This window comes from Erpetoichthys calabaricus, chromosome 16, assembly GCF_900747795.2.
Source record: "Erpetoichthys calabaricus chromosome 16, fErpCal1.3, whole genome shotgun sequence".
Taxonomy (NCBI): domain Eukaryota; kingdom Metazoa; phylum Chordata; class Cladistia; order Polypteriformes; family Polypteridae; genus Erpetoichthys; species Erpetoichthys calabaricus.
The window spans coordinates 94,455,646-94,478,388 of NC_041409.2; the positions used below are offsets into that span (position 1 = coordinate 94,455,646).

The 22,743-nt window shown below is 39.5% G+C and overlaps 1 protein-coding gene across 1 annotated transcript in view; it reads right to left on the reverse strand.

Annotated features, from left to right (window-relative positions):
* Positions 1-871: 871 nt before the first annotated feature.
* Positions 872-22,743, reverse strand: part of LOC114666523 (NACHT, LRR and PYD domains-containing protein 12-like) — a 67,940-nt gene continuing 46,068 nt past the window's right edge. Inside the window, exons 4-9 of the mRNA XM_051919814.1 lie at positions 18,027-18,200; positions 15,038-15,211; positions 12,912-13,085; positions 10,112-10,279; positions 5,743-5,916; positions 872-5,047 (exon numbers count right to left, since the gene is read on the reverse strand). Of these exons, the coding sequence (XP_051775774.1) occupies positions 4,948-5,047; positions 5,743-5,916; positions 10,112-10,279; positions 12,912-13,085; positions 15,038-15,211; positions 18,027-18,200 (964 nt within the window). The 3' untranslated portion in view covers positions 872-4,947. The remainder of the gene's footprint in view (positions 5,048-5,742; positions 5,917-10,111; positions 10,280-12,911; positions 13,086-15,037; positions 15,212-18,026; positions 18,201-22,743) is intronic.

The following is a 22,743-nucleotide window of genomic DNA, read 5'->3' on the forward strand; positions in this document are numbered from 1 at the left end:
CCTGCAACCTTCACCTTTCTTTATTTTCAGATATTGTATGATGGATGCCAGTTGTTTTGGCTCATTTTGTATCTCATTATTGTTTTGCTGTTAATTAAGAAAAAGAAACAATTGAGGGGGTCTGAGTCTTCAAGAACAAGTCAATTACAATGAGTTCAAAAGAAGTTAATTAGCAGCAAAAACTGGTCACTAAATTAAGAAAAGGTGTGAGAATGAAAACCTGCAGCCACGGTGGTCCTCCAGGACCTGAGTTGGTGACCCCTGGTCTGGAGAACTTTCACAAGAAGATGTCTTTTATGCTAGAATCGCAACCAAAAAGCTATCACTCCAAGGTGAAAATAAAGCCAAATGACTCACAAAAAACCCCTGGTGCAGAAAAAAAAATGTCAGCAGGTGTTTTGGACTGATAAGTCAAAATTTGGAAATTTCTGGCTCTTGAAGAACACACCTTGTCAACCGAAGAGCACGTTGATAATGTCAGCAGGCAACACTGAAGTGTGGCGGAGGTTCCCAACAGGTTTTGGGCTGCAGTTCTACAAACAGAGTTTGGTGATTTCACCAAAATGTATCGTCTCCCCCTCTGTGGGGAAGTATTGGCAGATTCTTATTCATGGCGTAGAACAATCACAGAGGTGTCTTCAACAGTCTTCAGTAGGACAATGACCCCAAACACTCAGCCAAAATCAGAAATTAGAGAAACATCAGACGGTAGACCACCACAGAGCACTGATCTCAACATCATCGAGACAGTCTGGGATTACTAGTGAGACCACCAAAGTCTGCAGTGGAACAACTGGCAAGGCCAGTGGACCAAAGAAAAGGCAAAGGGTGGGCACACCAAATACTGAGCTCACTGATTTTTGTTTAATAGTTGAGTGAACATTCTTAGAAGTTTATTGATTAATAAAAACTATTCATGGCATTATTTTTCAAAGCATATATAAACAGAATTAGTTATACAAGCAAGCAGGGCCTGTTGGAAAGGGTACATGGGGGAAGAAAAAGTGACCATCGCACCCAAGGTTATTATAGTTTTGCATTTTTATTTTAGTTTTTATTTCTATATTTTTTCTGACCTTACTTGGAAATTCAGTTTAGTTTAAGTTTTCACTCATTGTGTATTTTTAGTTTTAATTCAGTTTTTATTTCACAAAGACATGTCTATTTTATTTTTATATCTATTAGTTTCAGTTTTAGTAATTATGGCATGGAGTTCTAACAGAGTTTAGTTTTGTGTCACAATCACACAGAAATGTACACTTAATGGATTTGAATACGAGTTTAGTGATAATTAAAGCTTACTACACTACATGGTTTACTATCTGGTTTTGTTTTTGTCTGACAAAAACAAGCATAATCAAAACCAGATACTGAATATGAATAATTTTACACAATTTTATAATTTTTAAAACATTTTCTACGTCATTTGTGCTGAACAAATCTGTGCTGACTGTTGGCACTTTTTTCTTTTCCCTTTATTGCCCAGAATGGGACAATTTGTAATGAAATTTAGGTGAATGTAACGGTTTGAGGGTTTTTTTTTTTTTTTACTCAAAATGTCTATAGCACACAACATATCCTGCTCCAAGACAATGTGCCAATAATGAATGTTGTCAATGCTGTACTCCCATACTGGGCTTTGTTATTTTTGACCAGCCATATTGATCTCTGATTCCATCTCAGGCACATACAATTTATAGACAGAATTTTGTCACCTGAAGGCCTGAAAAGATATAAAAAAATCAGAAAATAGATTCTACTGCATTCTGACAGGTGTGACCATGAAAATCATGGGGGCTTAGGAAGAACAGGGGACTTAGGCTTGAATCAGTGTGCAAACCCCACCTAGCTACACTCGACTTTCTCATGTACTCAGATATGGGGATGGATATTTGAGGTGTAAACTGCAAGACAATTATTATATCATGAACATTAAAGAACCATCAACAAGAAATCAAATTAATAATATGTTGCACAATTATTATTAAAGTAAAGTTAAATAAATCAGACTCTGCAGCTGCATGAATAAAAAAAAAAATAAAATAAAAATCCAGTATTTGTTCAGGTTAAGGAACACTTCCAGTTGATGGATTTGGCCTAAAAGTTAATACAGATCAATAATTTTGGTGTAACAACCACATGCCGAATTTCATTCATCTATTTTGTTGCATTTCTGAGTTACTGTGTTTACACACACATATCGACATAATTCCAAAAAACTGAATTTTCTCAGTCAGGGAGGTCTAAAACGTCAAGATTCATCAAAATCTCAAGGTCATTTTTTTCATGATTACTATATTTTCTCTATATTTCATATAGTCAGGCAGTCATCGTCCAACATGCTATATCCTAACACAGGGTCACGGGGGTCTGCTGGAGCCAATCCCAGCCAACACAGGGTGCAAGGCAGGAACAAACCCCGGGTAGGGCGCCAGCCCACCGCAGTATATTTCATATATGAGAAAATAAAAACAATTTCTCCTGTGTGAAGTGGCAGGAGAATTACCGTCAACAAAAAGCAGGCACCTGAGAAATAAACTCAAATGTTACTCACTCGTGATTTTTCTGTCCATATGGTGAAGGTTTTGTTGACCAGCACATTCCGATTTCACCCCTTTGAATTACATCTTGATATGCAACAAGTGCGAAGAAAGGCGGCACGTAAATCGCTTTTTATTGCACACGCATTACGCGCCTGTATTCAGTGTGCTCTGGCACCGCAAACGCTGTGTGTTCACTGGGCGACTCGTGGTGGAGGAGTTTCTGTTATAGAGTTAAAAAGGTTACAAGGATTAAAGACTAGCGGCAAGAATATTCATTCAAAAACGAAAGCTAAAAATATTTTTAGTAAATTATTATTTTATTTCAGTTAGTCTTTCCAGCTCCTTTAATAGTTTCGTTTAGTTTTTCATTTCAGTTTTGTTATTTTATTTCAGTTTACGAAAATATTTTTTTAATAACAGTTTCAGTTTTAATTTTAGTTTTCTTCAACTATAATAACCTTGGCCGCACCACAACCAAAGTATTCTCCACTTCTGCCCACAAACAAACAGAGGATCTGTAATGTCACACAAGCCCTACCTCCTCAGGCCACCTCAAGACATACCCGTCACTTTCAAAAGCACAGCAGTGAGACACAATGGAAGACTCCATTGAAGACACAATGACACAGATGGAACTTGTGGTATCCTAACCTCTTCTGATGTCTTTCCTTTTTCTTTAGAGCAGCGAGTGGTGCACGTTAACCACAAACACAGGCAAACAGGTCACTTAATCATCTGAAAGGTGCAAGTCACAAAATAGGAACAAAGGACCCTTTGGTCTTAAATATTTTCTCAGACCCCACTGTCAGATTTTCTTTTTTTTTTGTTCTAACAATCTGGATCATCAAATATTTCCTAAATTTTTAATCTTTTTGTCTGAATTTCAAATTTATACTTTCTCCCCTCCTTTTTAAACTTGGGACGATTACCACTTTCTAACCTGGGTCAATTCTTAGGCTACAATTCCACTAGTGGGCCAAGGTGATTTGATAGACATCAGTGAAATAATAAAAAATTAAAGACCACTCTGATTACAAGCATGAATTGACCTGCTGATTGGAAGGCAGAGTTGTGCTTCAGGACAGAGCACTGTTTTGCTTTATACAATCATCCAGTATTTACAATTGTTCTACAATAAAATGAAAAGTGCTTGTTCCTCTTGATTCTCTGGGGAGCCATGGCACAGGTGTTACATGCGGCCTACTAAAAACCAAAAAGGCACATGGGTATGAAATGCTTAGGGCACCAGTAACCAACACCAACATATCAAGTCCACCACTAAAGTGCTGAAGTTGCATGGCTCCAGTTCCAAAATAAACATGTCTTGGACATTTCCCATGATGGATTCCAAAACCTCTTGCCACCGTCGACCCTCCGCACCGGGAAGAGAGCTACAGCACGTAAAGACAAAGTACGCAGGTCCAGGAGCTCACAGTGTTTCCACTTACTTACAAATCTCCTGACTTGCAGGCTCACCATTGTAAAGATTTGCTCCTTGGGTGAACAGTAGCTGTTGTGTTTAGTGCATCAGGATCTGGAAGACTTGCGCTAGCTTTTAGAACCTTGGCAACTTTAAAAAGTATCTGCTTAAATGCCGGGTGTTAGCTAATCAGATTAGCTTAGCAGACAGAATTGCCTCCCCTCGTTTGTCAACCGTTATCTCTTCTGTTGCTCTTCCTGCTTCCACTTTATCCAAGAGTTGTCATTTTCTTATCAAAGAGTGTTGACCTCTTTCAGACCCTTTGGTTTTCTACGTCATGTATCCAGGTGAAAATCATGGCTGCAGCAAAGGTAACCTCAGGTTTCAATTTCATCAACAACAACTTTTAGCTCCTCCTGAGAAGTTCTTTGGCAATTCCACGTTAAATAAAACACAACAACAACCCCACCAGTGTGCCCCAAATCAGTCTCTGGATGTTTTCCCCAGAGGGTCTGGTGTGGTACACTGACAACAGAAGACACCTGGGGACCATCTTCACCCAAGCTGCCGAACCTTCTGTCAGTCTGGAGGATTGGCAATTTTAATAAAAATTCATTATTTCGATACTCTTTATACTTGTATAAGGTGAAGAAACCCACATATTTACAGTATTCTTTCTGTGCAGCTCTTACAAACTGAAGGTCATGTCCAACAACTTTCTGAACCCACTTCAGTCAGATCCTTCATTGCAAGGATAAAAGATTATAACAAGTGGGAGAAATTTGGAAAAGCAACTGCCTTCTGTTTTCACAAACAATTCAAGCTTACGCTACGCTTTATCCTTTACTTGAGGATGCTGGGATGTTTCATGTGGTAATGCCGAATTATACATCAACAGGTTCTGAGAAGATGACGTACACAAATGGACTGAGGCAACATGAGGCTTATAAGAGCAGCAGGTTTCAAAAATCATTAGCGGTGTGCTCATTTATAGATGCAGGTGTGTCGTCCAGATTGGTCCATTTCCTCCCTCAGGGATTCCAGGATTATTTTCTGAGCTTCGCTGACTTCATTTTCACCTAGCCTGTAAATAAGAGAGATTTTTGAGCTATTAAAACACATTGACATGTTAACGTAGTCCCAGTTTACACAGGCCTCTCTAGCTCTTATGTTTTGGAGTGCAGTCCAAACAGACAATTCTGGCTTAAAATTTCTGCATATATCTCTATGCGTCTAAACTCATTTCCTAAATCCCTAACAGCAATTGATGGTGTTACACCAGAAGGGATCACATTATCTAAGGGAAAATTTATTGTGGTTTTATAGTACATTGCCGGAACGAAAGCACATCCTACATAATCAAAAGAATCGTAACTCGTCTTTCATAACTCAGTGGGACACTGATGTTTTATATTATCAGACACTGAAACAAATAACACTTACTTGGTTCTAGAATGATTGAAGAATTTGTTTTAATAATGTAGCAAAAATTCATTGAAGTTACTGCAAATGTTGAAGTTTCATGTTGTTTTAATATATATAAGGAATTACAATGGCCTCATATTTTTGTAGCTCTTTGAAAAAAGTTATTGGATGTTAACGTTATTTTTTGTGGAGCAAAATGGATGCATTGCTTAAGTGAGCGTATATCTAACTAAATTGCATGTTACTGTTTGTGTTTTGTTCTTTTAAAAAAATTACACTTATTATAAAAAATTTTTTTTCTGTAATTACACCTCTGCCCTACCGACAAACACACTTAACGCAGTGTTTACTCACCACAACTTCTTTAACTTGCAGTTTGGGTTCTTCAGGCCCTCACTTAACAGGTCCACCCCTGTATCTCCCAGTTGATTGGACGACAGCTCCAGTTCAGTCAGCTGTGAGCTTTCTTGACTGAGAACGGACGAGAGAGCCGAACAGCAAGTAGATGTGAGGCTACAAGACCTCAGCCTACAGAGATGAGAGCAGGAGGCGAGGATAAAATCACTGTGCCATGTTTTAGTTTGAGTCACCTCAAATAAGTTTGTATAGTTTATATCAGTGGTTCCCAAACTCGGTCCTGGGGACCCCATGTGGCTGCAGGTTTTTGTTCCAACCAACTTCCGTTTTTCATTGGAATCAGCCTAATTAAGTGAGTTATTATTTCCCAGTTTCTGGGTTTTGGCGTCAACGTACAAATTACAAAGTTTGGCAGATTTTTATTAAAATGTACTAAGCAGTTATATGGAGAATATGTCGGGTTTTTTTTCATTGTTAACAGTATTTACAACCTAATTTTCATTCTGCTTTTCCAGGTGTTCTGGTTATTTAATTGATTATTTACTAATTAGTGGGTCTGACACTGAAGTTTGCAGCTTTCATCATCCCGGTGACTGTAATGCTGGTCAATATTAGGAATAAATGAAGGGAGCAAACTACACAGGAAAAGGAGAAAATAATAGGAAATCATCAAAACAGAGTTAGGCATTTATAGCTTTAAAAAAAAATAGAAATATTTCTAAATGTCTTATAAATGTAAAAACCATACTATTGTGTTTTTCTGAATGCAGAATAAGAGAAGAGTAAAAAAGCCAAGCTAATTAAATGAAATCAGTTGTTAGCGATTATCATCAACGATTATGAATCTGGTTGGAACAAAAACCTGCAACCACAGGGGGTCCCCCAGGACCGAATTTGGGAACCTCTGGTTTATATAGGAAAATTTGCCCTGCATAAGAGACACGGTACAAACATGCCCAAGTACAAGGCATAATAGAGCGACACTGTGACTACATTACTCATTTCGCCAATGCCTTTATTGAAGGTGACTTACAACATTTATGATACAATTGGTTACATTTCTTTTGTTTTTTCCCCAAGTGACTTATTTGAACCCATAACCTCTGGGTTTGAAATCCAAAGCCTTAACCACTATGCCACATTGCCTGACTAAGGACTGGCAGGGATGTGGGCTCTTACAAATTACACAAATAAAAGTAGTCGCTGTCAACAATCTTGAATTGTTCCTTTCAGAACATGAAACATGTCAATAATTTCTCCTCCAAGTCTTCATTATTTAAAAACTATTAATATATTCAGCTCTAGGATTAGTCATTCCCGATTATAAAAGCTTTCCTTTGGGGTTGAATTTCTTGTCCTACCTTTGCCAAGGTGGAGTTTTTCACAGTATCCCTAGGATTTCTCTGGGTATGCTGATGTCAGCTAATATCTTGATGATGTACATCTTGTGCTCACTAGCCACTCTACATTGGTCCAGTATTGATAATATCGAGGGGACAGAAGTAATGCAATGCATTAGCATCTTTGGTATGTGACTTACAGCCACTAGATTATGACAAACGTGTTCCGAGATTTTTCAGGTAAGGAAGACAGATGTTTTGATGTCAGATTGTTGTATTTGTTAACTATGGTGCCAGAGAGTGATGATTTGTTGCAAGTTGATTAGCACATGCAAGTAAAAATTTCGTTGTACTCACGTAACAATAACAACCCTGCAAACCTATGACTTCGTATTAATTAAGGTGAATGACATCCAGGAATTCCTGTCAATTTATCTGGTACAAATTCTTATTATTTTATATTGGCTCAATTGTTCAAATGCTTTTTTTGGGTGGCTTGGAGACACAGTGTGCTGTAATTAAAGTCTTCGGATTTAAGGACAACAACAAAACAGTAATATTTAACATGACCACTCTTAATGAAGGAATATTAATTTAGAGAATATTTCTTATGTGCAGATATCTTAAAAATGTTGGGAAACGAAGGTGTTTTCTAAATAAGCAGGATTCTGAGAAATTAATTCATGCATTTATTTCTAGTAGGATTGACTACTGCAATTTAGTGTTTATTGGATGTTCAAGTCGTTATTCGTACAGCCTCCAGTTAATCCAAAATGCTGCTGAAAGAATTATTACAAGAACAAGAAAATATGAACACATAACTCCAGTTCTTAAATCCTCACACTGGCTCCCGGTTAAGTTTAGGGCAGATTTCAAAATCCTCCTTTTAACATATAAAGCCTTAAATGGCCAAGGTCCAGCTTACTTATCTGAGCTTATCATGACTTACAAACCAAAGCGCACATTAAGATCTCAAAATGACGGTCTGCTTATGATTCCAAGAATTAATAAAATAACAGGGGGAGGTCGAGCTTTTAGTTACAGGGCCCCTAAACCGTGGACTGGTCTGCCTGCTACTATAAGAGGTGCCCCTTCAGTCTCAGCTTTCAAATCCTGGCTGAAGACTCACTACTTCTGTTAGGCACACCCTGACTAGAGCTGCTGATTAACTGTGCAGACTGCATCTCTGTTGTTGAGTCATTAGCACTAAAACATAAGTAATATGATATTTACAATTTATTACTAACCCTCACTTATTCTGTTTCTCTCTCTGTACTCAAATGTGGCACTTGGTGCCACTGCCCACCTGCCAAGTTGTTTTGCCTGCCTAAGGTAAAGTCATCCCTGATGGAGGATCGCAGGAATCATCAGGTAGAGGTGTTGTTTCATCGGATTGGCTGGCCCAGTGCTGACTCAGCTGTGGAATGGCCAATAGGGAGAGGCAGCTGGATGGTCAAGGTCTCCAGACTCTGAACAAATCCAAATCGCATTATGTGATATCATCTACTGTTGAATTCTGCTTTGTACTTGTAATATTTCTATTGCACTATTATACTGCATTCTGTTCTGTGTATTGTATTGTATTGACCTCCTTCTTTTTGACACCCACTGCATGCCCAACCTACCTGGATTGGGGTCTCTCTGAACTGCCTTTCCCAAGGTTTCTTCCATTATTGTTTTCCCTATAAGGGTTTTTGTGGGAGTTTTTCCTTGTTCTTAGAGAGCCAAGGCTGGGGGGCTGTCAAGAGGCAGAGCCTGTTAAAGACCAATGCGGCACTTCTTGTGTGATTTTGGACTATACAAAAATAAACTGTATTGTAATTGTAATGTACTGAATTCTCCGAAGAGACACAGTACCAAAGGAGTCCAGTCTTCATCTCAGGTCACTGGATAGCGTCCATGTCTCGCAACCATATAGCAAGACAGGAAGCACCAGGACTGTATTGCATTGTATTGCATGCAAGAACTGGTCTGAATGGTAAACAATATGAAAAAAGCACAGGTGCTTCCACAATTCAAAAAATATGGCTATGTTTTCAGAGTTAATGAAGCAATTCACAACCCAGCATGCTCAAAAGAACATATAAATATGTTAGTTAGTTCTGGCTAAGAGGCCTACAAGATGTAATCCCAAAGAGTCTGAGAAAACAACAAAAAAAAATTGATGGTTGGGTTGCATTTGGCAGAAGCTTCAGTGGCAGTAAATGCAGCACAACTAGCCAGATTGTCATGAGGGAAAGCAAGATGAGGTCAACGTTGAAATCACAACAGATCAAAAAAAGGGCAGTGGTACCTGGGAGATCGCCTGTGTGATATTCGCTTATTTATGTTAGAAGCAAAGCTACAAAATAGCGAGCCAAGCAAAACCAATCAAATTTAAATTTCAGTGTACGGAAGTGTACCTTTGGTTAGGATTTAAGCATAGACATCTGGCAACAGCAGGAGAAGGAAGACCAGAAAGCAAGGAATCCATGTGATGTTGTTAGCTGCACCACCCTTCATCCAGTAGTAGTTGTGGTACTGTCACATGTACGGGGTGTGGTGAAATTCTTACTTGCATGTCACTCGCCGGTGTCATGATAAACAAGAATGTAAAGTCAGTCCATGTGCCTTGTATACCCAGTTCACCTACAGGAGTGATGGTGGCTTGGTCCTTTTCAAGGCAAGGTCAGTCTACTCTTTAATCCATGATTATGTGCAAACTCTTTCACTGTATTGACTGCACTAAACATCAGCTGTTGAAAATGAGAATGGAATTACGAGATTGGAGTTGGTAATATAAACTAGGGAAGGTCGAAACTGGGAGATCAAAAGTCCTGTGGAAGTTACCTTCAATAAAATATTTTACCAAATTTATAGATATTAAGTAGTATTATTATAAATTATCTTGTGTATAAATTGGCCAAAGTCAAAAACTGAAGTTTATGGACTTGATAAAGACCTCTTTGGCGCCGTTCCCATTTTTAACATGTCCTTGTAATCTTCATTCATTAGAGTAATAAAAACTTCACATACACTTTACTCACCATAAGTTTTCCAACTTGCTGTTTTTTAGGCCATCACACAAAATATTCACACCTAAATCCTCGAGTGCATTGTCCCATAGCTGCAATTCTTTAAGGCACGAGTGTTGTGTGCTGATAGCCAAGGACAGAGACTCACAACAACTGGAGGTAAGATGACATGAGGTCAGGCTGTAGAGGACATAACAGAGAGAAACACAGAAATTGTAAAAGCTCTAGAAGCGGGCCTCGATACAACAAATGTCCCAAGTGAGATTCCTGGTCCTGGTGTCGGGATTTTAACAAGTTTGGGTTACCTTGCTGCAGGCCATCATCTGACAGACCTGTATTTAACATTCCTAGCCCTGCAATGAAACCCTTAAGGTGACATCCCTCCATCTGTACCTTCGAGACCAGAAAAATATGACATCTAAACCTCAATTAATATTAAAAGCTTTTAGCATATTAAAATACAAAATAAAACACAAAGATAAAACGTGATATGCAATACACAAGTAATAATAAACTGTATATTCTCCCATTGATCCAGTAAGGATGACAGAGATTCAGACTTTCCTCTCTATCTTCATGATGATCTTCTCATTTTACAAATTTCATTCAATTTTATGTAAGAAAAAAACTGCACAAAATTCCCAGATCCTCCTCCCTCTTACTTCAATTTTTGTTCCACACTGGAATTTCTTTTCTCAGATGGTTTAATACTTGAAATAATTCTTTTTTGTCATACCTAATAACCCATTAAACATATGATTAAAATATTCTTGTCTTTACATAGTTGATATTTGCTTATTTCTGATTTTACGTATAGCAACCTTTACTTAAACAGCACTACTAAGATTTAAAATCTAATAATTTTTCAAAGCATATGTCACGCATGCAGGTCGGAGGGTCTCTTTACGGGCTCAATCAAGGTATGTAATAATCCGCCGGGACAAGAGTGGACGCCGTCGCTAACATTCTCTTGTCCTTCTGTCCTCACAGTACCGAGAAACTACCCAGTGAGGGCACTCAGCCTCGCCCATTCCAGGTCACCAGCTATAAGAAACCCAGCTTACTAGAAGGAGGCATCTTTTGTGACAAGAGTGACCCGCCGGATGGAGCTCCTGTCTGATAGAGCCTATATCTGTGGCTACAGAGCTCCTGTCTGATAGAGCCTATATCTGTGGCTACAGACCTCCTGTCTGATAGAGCCTATATCTGTGGCTACAGACCTCCTGTCTGATAGACCCTATATCTGCAGCTACAGAGCTCCTGTTTCATAGACCCTATATCAGTGGCTACACAGCTCCTGTCTGATAGACCCTATATCTGTGGCTACACAGCTCCTGTCTGATAGACCCTACATCTGTGGCTACACAGCTCCTGTCTGATAGACCCTACATCTGTGGCTACAGAGCTCCTGTCTGATAGACCCTACATCTGTGGCTACAGAGCTCCTGTCTGATAGACCCTACATCTGTGGCTACAGAGCTCCTGTCTGATAGACCCTACATCTGTGGCTACAGAGCTCCTGTCTGATAGACCCTACATCTGTGGCTACAGAGCTCCTGTCTGATAGACCCTACATCTGTGGCTACAGAGCTCCTGTCTGATAGACCCTACATCTGTGGCTACAGAGCTCCTGTCTGATAGACCCTACATCTGTGGCTACAGAGCTCCTGTCTGATAGACCCTACATCTGTGGCTACAGAGCTCCTGTCTGATAGACCCTACATCTGTGGCTACAGAGCTCCTGTCTGATAGACCCTACATCTGTGGCTACAGAGCTCCTGTCTGATAGACCCTACATCTGTGGCTACAGAGCTCCTGTCTGATAGACCCTACATCTGTGGCTACAGAGCTCCTGTCTGATAGACCCTACATCTGTGGCTACAGAGCTCCTGTCTGATAGACCCTACATCTGTGGCTACAGAGCTCCTGTCTGATAGACCCTACATCTGTGGCTACAGAGCTCCTGTCTGATAGACCCTACATCTGTGGCTACAGAGCTCCTGTCTGATAGACCCTACATCTGTGGCTACAGAGCTCCTGTCTGATAGACCCTATATCAGTGGCTACAGAGCTCCCGTCTGATAGAGCCTATATCTGTGGCTACACAGCTTACGTCTGATAGACCCTATATCTACGGCTACAGAAGAATGTTTTTGCTTTACATTAAGCCTAAGGGCAAGAAGAATAATTGGTAAAAGGAGCTCTTTGGTTGGATGATTCGGTTAATTAATGGGGACAACCCAACTGGCATCCTAACTTTAACCTCTGTGTGAGCAGTCATTCCTGTACCCGGCCACACAACATCTGAGTAATAAAGTAGTTCAGTTTTTCTCCAGTACTGCACAGGAAAAATAAGTTCATGTTTTTCAAGCTATTTACTACAAGAAGTTACAAAATTGTTCAGTTCAGGTCTTAATAGGGGAAAATTCAGAAACCGCCATTGTTCAAACGTTGAGATTATTGGGCAAAGTATGACCAGAATTATGCCACTGTCATTCTCCTATTCAGTCCATTACTTAATCGTCAATTGCTCTAAACTGTCAATCACAATTTTACAATCCCATTCCTATATTTCAGTATCTGAATGTCTCCAGTCCATATCTATCCCGATCCCCTTTTTAGGCAGAGATTTCACCCATGGGCCAGTGTGGCCTGGTTTCTCATCAGTACATGTCAGTCCTTAGCCAGATTTTACCTGAGAGAATGAGATCTGGACATGCAGTTTACTATTCAGGTTGTTTTTCCAATTAAATGCACAGAGACCTAATTAATGTAAAAGTAAATAGATACACGTCATGCAGCATTTACTTACTTCAGCTTCTGCAATTTACAGTTTGGACTTTTCAACCCCTTACACAGAGCACGCACTCCTGCATCCGCAATCCCATTTCCACTTAACTCCAGTTCTAATAGACTTGAATGTGCTACAGAAAGAACTGATGAGAGAGACTGGCAGGATTTGAAGGTGAGACTACAGGAGCTCAGACTGCAGAGATGAGAGAGAACCAAAAAAAAAGTGACTTTATCAGGTCCGTTACTTTGTGCAAAATGCTGTCATTATTGAGAAGAAAAAACTACCCAAATATCAGCCAACACAATTTCAACAATTTTGCATTTCAGCTCAATAAATAAATGACTATCTGCAAAAATGAGCCAAATCATTGTCTTAAAAAAAGTTTAAAACTAGGACTCAACTGCACTGACACAATATTCAAAAACAATAGTTAGTCCTGGAACAATACTGTGCATCCCAAATCCATTTTAACTCTAAATTATGAACTGCTCTTAATAACATTTAGGTTGAGGTGTAATAATACATACCCAAGGAGTGAAATCATTTGAATAAATCAAGGGGCTGAAGTGGAGTCTGTGTTTATGTAGGTTATAAGTGGGACAGAAAAGCCTCATACAGCCTTTTAACTAAGGATTGTCCAATGAATTCATAGAAAATTACTCACTATATGATTACTGTTATACAGAAGTTTAAAAAATTAAATAGCGATCTATATCATACATTATGTTGTCAAAAGTATAGGGATTCCTGCCTTTACACACACACACTTTATTGACATTCCATTCATAACACACAGGCTTTAATATGGAGTAATAATATTGTCCACTGTTGCTGCACATTTGGACGTCAGCTATGGATCTGTGCACACCATGGTGCATAATGATTTGGGGGTAAATTTTGCACAAGATGGTTACCCACAAGCCAACGTCCTTTGGTGAATTTCAGCAGATTTCACTACCTCTGCTCAAAGAAATCGCAATATGGCATATTGTTCAATAATGATTCAGGCCTTCAGTGGAGCATCCATGTTCATTTAATCATAGTGTTAAAAAGGCAATATGGCATTGATGTGTGGTTTCCCTTTAATTAAGATGTCGCCCACCTTAAATTTATTAGTCATTGTGATTGGCCTGTGTGGAGTTGGAACTTGGCCAATCAGAGTGCTTCACTTTGAACCTTATAGATTATTTTGGTGGCATCTTAACAGTAGAGTAGGAGCTTCGTTTCTTAAATGTGAAAGTTTGCGTAATTATATATAAAGTAAGTGGAATTTAATTGTTTGTCCTTAAAGTATATTGTTTATGTGTTTAAGTTCGTAATTTGGATATATATAATATTTCAGTACAGTTTCAAAAATAGACGTTTTGAGGAAGCTAAAGCTTAGCTGAACAGACGCTATTTGCAGTTCCACACATATTGTTTGTTATAGAATTACAGTTTCCTGATGTATAATATGTATATACTGTATATTAAGAATAATTTACTTAAGTTGAGCAAATACTTTATAGTTTAAACATTCTAGCAATTTCCTGATATTGATATTATCCTGAGTGTAGTGCGCCATCTAGTGGATAAATAAATTACTCTTAATAATTATTGTTAACAGTGACACCTTGAAGAGAAAGAAACTTTGATAGCTAATTTATGTTTATTATTTATTTTAGACCATTCCTTCACATTTCTGTATATTTGGAAGAAATTCATAAACAGAGATGGATGAAGATGTCCAAAATCTGACTGGATGTGTGTAGTGGTTGTAATTTAATCCTGAATCAACTTAATTCTTCACTACACTTGACTTCAATTAGGCTAAGGGCAGTGAGCTGCACTGTGTGTGCTCAAACTACCCATAAGCCATTGCAAATGTGGTGTTTTGTGTCAGTTTCTATCCATTGCAGTTTCCGCGTAATTTACAAATTTTACCAGAGTATCAAAGGCTCTTAATACGCCACACAGCATGAAGGTGAATAACCACTTTACTACTGCTGTAACTGTTACTAAAACCAAAATAAATTTTTGTTAAGGTCTTATTACACAACAGTAGAGGAGAAAAAAATGCAATTTTTCAGTAAGTGAAGTGTTACCACTGTGTTTTATATAAAAGGTTTTGACAGTCATAACAAATTTCTTGTGTCCGTACTTACCACAGGTGCTGCAATTTACAGTTAGTACTTCTCAGACCGTCACACAGATGATGTACACCCGAGTCTCCCAGTGCATTGCCCACCAGCACCAACTTAGTCAAGCTTGAGCATTTGGCATTAAGGGCCAAGGAGAGATCCTTACAACAGTCAGACCGGAGATTACATGACCACAACCTGTAAAAATGAGCAAATGATGATAAATACCTGCATTACGCCACTCATGCAATTTGCTGATGTTCAGACAAGGTCACAGGAGAACATTTTCTTTTTGTCTTATATATAAACGTCTATGTGTGGAAGAGTGTGTGTGTGTGCGTCTGCGTCTGTCTGTCTGGTCTGGAAGTGAGAGGTGGAGTCGGGGTAAGGGCTCCACCTCAGAGGAAACAAAAAACCCTGTCCACCCTTTCTGTTTTCATTAACTCACCAATCCGGTTTAACCACATGGCACTCTGGGTAGTATTTTTAAGAAAGACAGCTCCCTTATTGCACAATTTACATACAGTTAATGTCTTTGTGTATGGACTTGTAAGACACCGACACTAAATCACATTTTTCCCCATTTCCTTTTACATAAACCTTCTACCTTCTACATGTGTCCTAGTGTGGAAGATTTTCAACTTTTGAACTGCAGACTGCATTCAATTTTAACAAATTTTGTTCAAATGAACCAAAACGCAATGAGTTTACAGGCATTGCAGGCATCTTTTTGTATTGTACTAGTAATTTATACATTTTGTTCCAGTCACTTTCTTTTCCAATTAGTTTATGACCTGGGAATAGGAAATATACAGATGCCACAGAATCAGTTTTAATTAATTTATATCCTGGGAAAAGATGGACACCATAGGGCTAGGAATTACAGAATTAGTTTACAGCTTGAGAAAGGAAGGAGTGCGGAGGTGTCTAAAAGATCAAACATTTTGATCAGAGTCAAACGTTATCAGTCAATCAAACGTGTTCAATATCTCATGTCCCGAAACCCCACTTGCAAATTTTAACATAAGTAAGGCTTGTCGGATTCAGCAAAATGAAGAAGAAAACAACAGAAAGGCAACATAGGAAGAGATCAAGAGATGCGATACCTTCTGATTCGGACGTCAGAAAATGTAACCTATGAATAACACCTATCACTAAACAAAAAGCCGCCTCTGACACTTCTGATTTTCAGTTAGCTTTTCTAAAACTGTTTATATCCAGACATGCTAACCGTTTTATTTTTCATTATAGTTTGTTCTATTTGGCATTGATAAATATATTGCTTTTATGTTTTCTATACTTGGTCCTTTATCTAGAGTGACTGAAACAATAAGGGTACCAAGTGTGACTTAAGTTGCTACTTTCTTATTCACAGGGTTTATGAAGGCTACGGAGGTTGATCCTCAATAATTAGAACAGCTGCGGTAAAAGTGACACATAGATTGGTTTGTAAGTAACTTACTGTATAGCTGAAAGAGTTGCACTTCTATGTGTATTGTTATGACACCTGATGTTTGTTAGAGCTGGTGAGACTGAATTCCTATGTAGAGAATCTTATGCAGAATATTTCGGAGTGACTGGCAAATTGTACCATTCAAGACTTTGTTGGACTAGAACCTCTAAATATATTCCATTGGGGAACACTGCAGACTAACTAGCACCATTCGGGACATTGTCTAGATAGGATCTCGGTGTATGTTGTGTATATGTTAGTCTTCAGGGGCGAGAGAAGAACCACCCAATAAACATTCCCAGGAAGTCTCACAAACTTCACAATAATAGGCAGGCAGTGTAGTGAAGTGGTTAAGGCATGGACTTCAAGCCTTGAGGTTGTGGGTTTAAACCCTGCTATCAAGAGCGAGTCACTTGACCTGCCTGTGCTCCAACTGGAAAACCAAAAGAAATGGTAAACCCATTTTATCACACATGTTGTAAGTCACCTTGGATGAAAGAGTCAGCTAAGTAAGTACATGTATATGTAATGTAATACATCATTTTCAAGACTTTCACTGATTTTTGGCATATCTGTAAAACATTATGATAGACGGCCGGGATGCCCCGAGGATGGAAGAATGGGGGGAGGCAGCTACTTTTGGACACCGCCTCCCCCAAAACGCTAGATGGCAGCTAACCTGGAGTGTAGCGGTGCCCCAGATTCCCACAGGGCATCCTGGGACTTGGAGTTTGGTTTCTCAGCCCTGTTGGGTACCGTGGGTGCCGCCAGTAGGAGCTATGAAAGGACCGGAGGAGCCATGCCTCATCCATAGCCCGGAAGTACTCACAAGTCACAAGGATAGAAGCTCTGAAGTACTTCCGGGCTGAAGAAAAAGCCAGTTCTCCATCTGACCTGGAAGTGCTAGCAAGGCACGTGGGAGGAAGGACAGAAGCACTTCCGGGTCAAGGACTATATAAACGACTGCTGTGAACCCAGCAAGCGAGCCGGATTCGGGAGGAGTAGGACAGAGCTTGCTGGGAGGTGTGGAGGAGACATTTATTAGTATTGTGATTGGTGTTGTCTTGCCTGTTTATTGGTTGGCTGTGGTGCTTGAAAGGCACTATTTAAAAAGGAATTAAAATAACTTCTTGGTATTTTAATGTGTGTCCTGCGTCGGTCTGTTGGGGAAAAAGGGGCAACAGTGCCACCTAGCATCAACTCATTGACAACATTTACTCAAAATCCATACTAGTTAAGGAAGAATTTAAATCCAGTATAACAGATCAACTGGTATACCATTCACTACTTATCTTGACCTTGTTCATTCTTCCAATGCATCTTTCACAACTGTGACCAAAAGGTTTTTATTCTTGTTTCATCAGCTGTGCTAATCTAAATATTTTTTTCCATACATACCACCCTGACTTTTTCAATGACCTCATAGGAAAGGTTCAATGAAGATCATTTTTGTTAAACTATGTAACACTGAGTGTTTTCAGCACTAACTTCCGCAAACATTTTTATATAAAATACACAAATAACAAAACATATACAATTTAAAAGGTAATATTTACTCACCCCAGAATCTGTACTTTACTATTTGGCTTTGTCAGCCCCTCACACAGCTCATGCACTCCCGAACTTTGCACTGAACTGCCATCCAGATGGAGCTCAGTCACACGTGAACCACTTGCACAGATCGCTGATGACAGAACTTTGTAGTCTTCAGATTTGAAATTGCATGACCACAGACTGAAAAGATAAAAGACATAAGAAAGGAAAAAAACTAACTTACTGTGAAAATCTTATTGAGGTCAGCTAGTGATGTCTGCAGCTCTACACCCATTTAAAAAGTCACACACGCATTATGAACAAATAGTATCCCTGTGAGTAGCTAACCGCAGAACAGTGTTCAATTAGTGCTGGAGGAGATTAAATGTATACTCCTCCCAAAAATGATACACTTTTTGAATATGTTACTTGCACTATGCTGTTTGCAGAGAATGCAGATAAATATGTTTAATCTCATTTATGGAAAACGGATACTACCAAGTTTATGATATAATGGACCTCAATGGGGACCGGTAGAAGGTCATGTGGTCAGTAGAGGGCTGGAGCCTATCCCAAGCTAGCAAAGAGAACAAGACAATGCAGGAACAATCCCTGGCCAGGGCACCATAACACTTATGGGCAAACACACACACCTGAGGATCACCATCCAAGCTCTTCCCAGGTATGTAATACCACCCTGGGCCGAGAGGGCGCACTGCCACTAACAGATTTATCATTTTCTTCCTCCACAGCCTTGAGAAACCGCACAATAAGGGCAACTGACAACGCCCCTTTCACTAATGGAGCTTCAAAAAGGAGAATCGCCCAGAAGGAGGCGTCATTGACCACGGAGACATTCCAGAGAGAGGAGCTCCAAGCCTAAAGAATAATTCAATGGCATAGCCGAGCTTAAAGAGGCCACTTGGCTACGTGCCACTTGTTTTATAGTTTTCACGTCATCGAGCATTGTTTCTGCTTCGGACTTGTTACTAAACAGGGAGGGTCATGCTGGCACCCCAAACTACTCCTGTTTTTGTTGACCCTTATTCCCTCGACCACTCCTATATTTATTTATATATATTGAGTACTGTGCAAAAGTTTTAGGCAGGTGTGAAAAAAATGCTGTAAACAAAGAATGCTTTCCAAATGGAAGTTTTAATCATTTATTTTCATCAATCAACAAAATGCAGTGAATGAACAAAAGAGAAATCTAAATCAAATCAATATTTGGTGTGACCACTCTTTGCCTTCAAAACAGCATCAGTTCTTCTAGGTACACTTGCACACAGTTTTTGAAGGAACTCGGCTGGTAGGTTGTTCCAAACATCTTGGAGAACTAACCCCAGATCTTCTGTGGATGTAGGCTTCCTCACATCCTCCTGTCTCTTCATGTAATCCCAGACACACTCGATGAGGTTGAGATCAGGGCTCTGTGGGGGCCATACCATCACTTCCAGGACTTCTTGTTCTTCTTTATGCTGAAGATAGTTCTTAATGACTTTGGCTGTATGTTTGAGGTCGTTGTCCTGCTGCAGAATAAATTTGGGGCCAATCATACGCCTCCCTGATGGTATTGCATGATGGATAAGTATCTGCCTGTATTTCTCAACATTGAGAACACCATTAATCCTGACCAAATCTCCAACTCCATTTGCAGAAATGCAGCCCCAAACGTTCAAGGAACCTCCACCATGCTTCACTGTTGCCTGCAGACACTTATTATTGTACCGCTCTCCAGCCCTTCAACGAACAAACTGCCTTCTGCTATAGCCACATATTTCAGATTTTGACTCATCAGTCCAGAGCACCTGCTGCCATTTTTCTGCACCCCAGTCCCTATGTTTTAGTGTATACTTGAGTCGCTTGGCCTTGTTTCCACGTCGCAGGTATGGCTTTTTGGCTGCAACTCTTCCATGAAGACCACTTCTGGCCAGACTTCTCCGGACAGTAGATGGGTGTACCTGGGTCCCACTGGTTTCTGCCAGTTCTGAGCTGACGGCACTGCTGGATATCTTCCGATTTTCAAAGAGTAATAAGCTTGATGTGTCTTTTCATCTGCTACACTAAGTTTCCTTGGCCGACCACAGCGTCTACGATCCTCAACGTTGCCCGTTTCTTTGTGCTTCTTCAAAAGAGCTTGAACAGCACATATTGAAACCCCAGTCTGCTTTGAAATCTTTGTCTGAGAGAGACCTTGCTGATGCAGTAGAACTACCTTGTGTCTTGTTGCTGTGCTCACTCTTGCCATGACATGAAACTGTCTTCCACAACCTCACCTTAGTAGCAGAGTTTGGCTGTTCCTCACCCAGTTTGAAGCCTCCTACACAGCTGTTTCTGTTTCAGTTAATGACTGTGTTTCAACCTACGTGTGACATTGATGATCACTAGCACCTGTTTGGTATCATTGGCTGATCAGACACCTGACTAGAATCCTACAAAATCCCTGACTTTGTGCAAGTGGACCTATAAGAATTGATGCTGGTTTGAAGGCAAAAGAAAGTAACACCAAATATTGATTTGATTTAGATTTTTCTTTTGTTCGCTCACTTTGCATTTTGTAAATTGATAACAATCATTATTTATATTTCTGAAAGCATTCTTTGTTTACAGCATTTTTTCACACCTAAAACTTTGGGAATGACAAAGAGCGTGATGTATGAATGAGATATAGAATAGTGTGACGGTGTAGATGATGCAAATAGAAAGCAAACAATAAAGTGTGTGGCACAGTGTAAAGGTTTATTTGAAAATGTCTTTGTACACGCCGTTTAAGTGTAAAAGGTAATTCCAGCTCAGAACTTGTAAGGTCATTTAAGATGGTTATTGTTGTGATCAGAGTCAAGTTTGTCAGAGCTTAGAAAGAGTTGTGTCTCTCCAGGAAGTAATGGAATGACTTGGGTATTTATGTTTTCCACATTAATATTTTTTGGACATAATATAGTGCGTTGTGTTAAAAGGGGCATTTGGTCTAATGAGATTGCTGTTCCAAATGTCTCTGTAACTAAGTCGTCGCAGATAAAGGCTTGAGGAATTGTAATAATATGTGGCTGAAGTCCATCTGTATTGGTGAGTGTACCATCTCTCAGTTGTAATAAGCAATCGTTATGATTTGGTTCTGGACATCGTATCTTTTTTACTAACTGTATCTTTTGAAAGTAATGCCAATTGTCTGCGTATTTTAAGGTGCACTGAACAATAGCTGAGTGCATGGCATCTGGAAGAATAGCTAATCACTGTCTAAAATCTCCTCCTCATAAAAGTACCTTTCCTCCAAATCGAATATTATTATTCATAAACGTTTGTAGAAGTTTATGAATGGTGTTGAGTAAGTGACTTCATGCCTTTGAACATTCATCAATAAACAACATTTTTTCAAGACGGATGTCACGTGCAGTGCCACCGTTAATGTTCATAGTGGATACCGATTTGTAGGATCTAATGTAGTTGATAAAGATTTAACTTTCATGTACATCGTCAGTTATAAGCTTCTGTAGATATTCAGTATATGAATGTAAAGAAGGCAGTCTAATTTGACCCTTTTGACAACAACGTGTAAATGTATAACTTGTATTGCCAGTTGTTTCTTCAGGGAAGTGAACTGAATGACAATGATTGCAAATGATATTCATTAATCCGAATGAATTTTCCTGGTGTATGTTTTGCTTGTGCCGTTTGAGAGGCGCGTTGTTGCATGTGTAGTATTTGGGACGTGTTGTTTTGGAGCTGTAATCGATTTGCCTGTGCTGTGTGAGAAGCCCGTTGTAGCCTTCCCTGCCGTTAACGTATGTCGGAGACGGGAGGTGTTTCGTTTTGAATCCGTGCCTGTTGCGATGCAGCACTTTGATTGATAGTTTGCGTAATGTGGATCTAGGATGTAGATTTGTGCATATTTGCGTTGTTGATTTGTTTCAGGGTGCACTGTTCCAATGCGATGCAGTATTTGTGCACATATGCGAAAGCAGTATGGGCCATTGCCTTTTGGTGGCCTGATATTTACTCCGGTATATGCAAAAGCAAATGAACTATTGTAGGATTTAATGCAGTTCATAAAGTTTTTACTTTTAGGTACATCGTTAGTTAGAAGCTTTAGTTGAGCTTTGCGTTTTTGGAGTCGAGACATTTTTCTTTTAGAAATATGGATAAGTAATAAGGAGTATTGCACTCACTGTTAATATGGAGCCTTTTCTGCGGTTGAATGGTTAATAGTGCCTTATTGTAATGAGATCCACCTATGCTGCATAGCCGTCTATTTTGTTGTTTCTTTCGTGTTCGTGTGTTTGTTCCTGTTATCATTTCCTTTTCGTTTTGTACCCGTGACCGTGTATTCATGACTTGTTTCTTTCTCAGCATGCGAAATATGGATAAGTAATAAGGAGGATCGCAGTCACTGTTAATATGTTTCCTTTTCTGCAGTTGAACGATTAATAGTGCTTTATTGTAAGGAGATCCACCTATGCTGACACCCATGCTGTCTAGTGTGAAGGTGTTGACGTTCACTTTAGAATATGTGGCTTTGGGTGTCACTTCTTATGGATGTGTGTGTGGGTTGAGGATTGTTGTCGCGCGAGCGTCCTCTTTCTTTTTGTGTTCCTGTGTCTTGTTGAATCCCCCTCTTTGTGTGTGTCCCGTCCCTTGCTTGTAGGGTCTGTGGGGTGGTTTTGTGTTCTTTTTTTTGTGTTCCATGGGCTTGTTGAATCCCCCTCTTGGTGTGTGTCCCGTCCGGTGCCTGTGGGGGGGGGGGGGG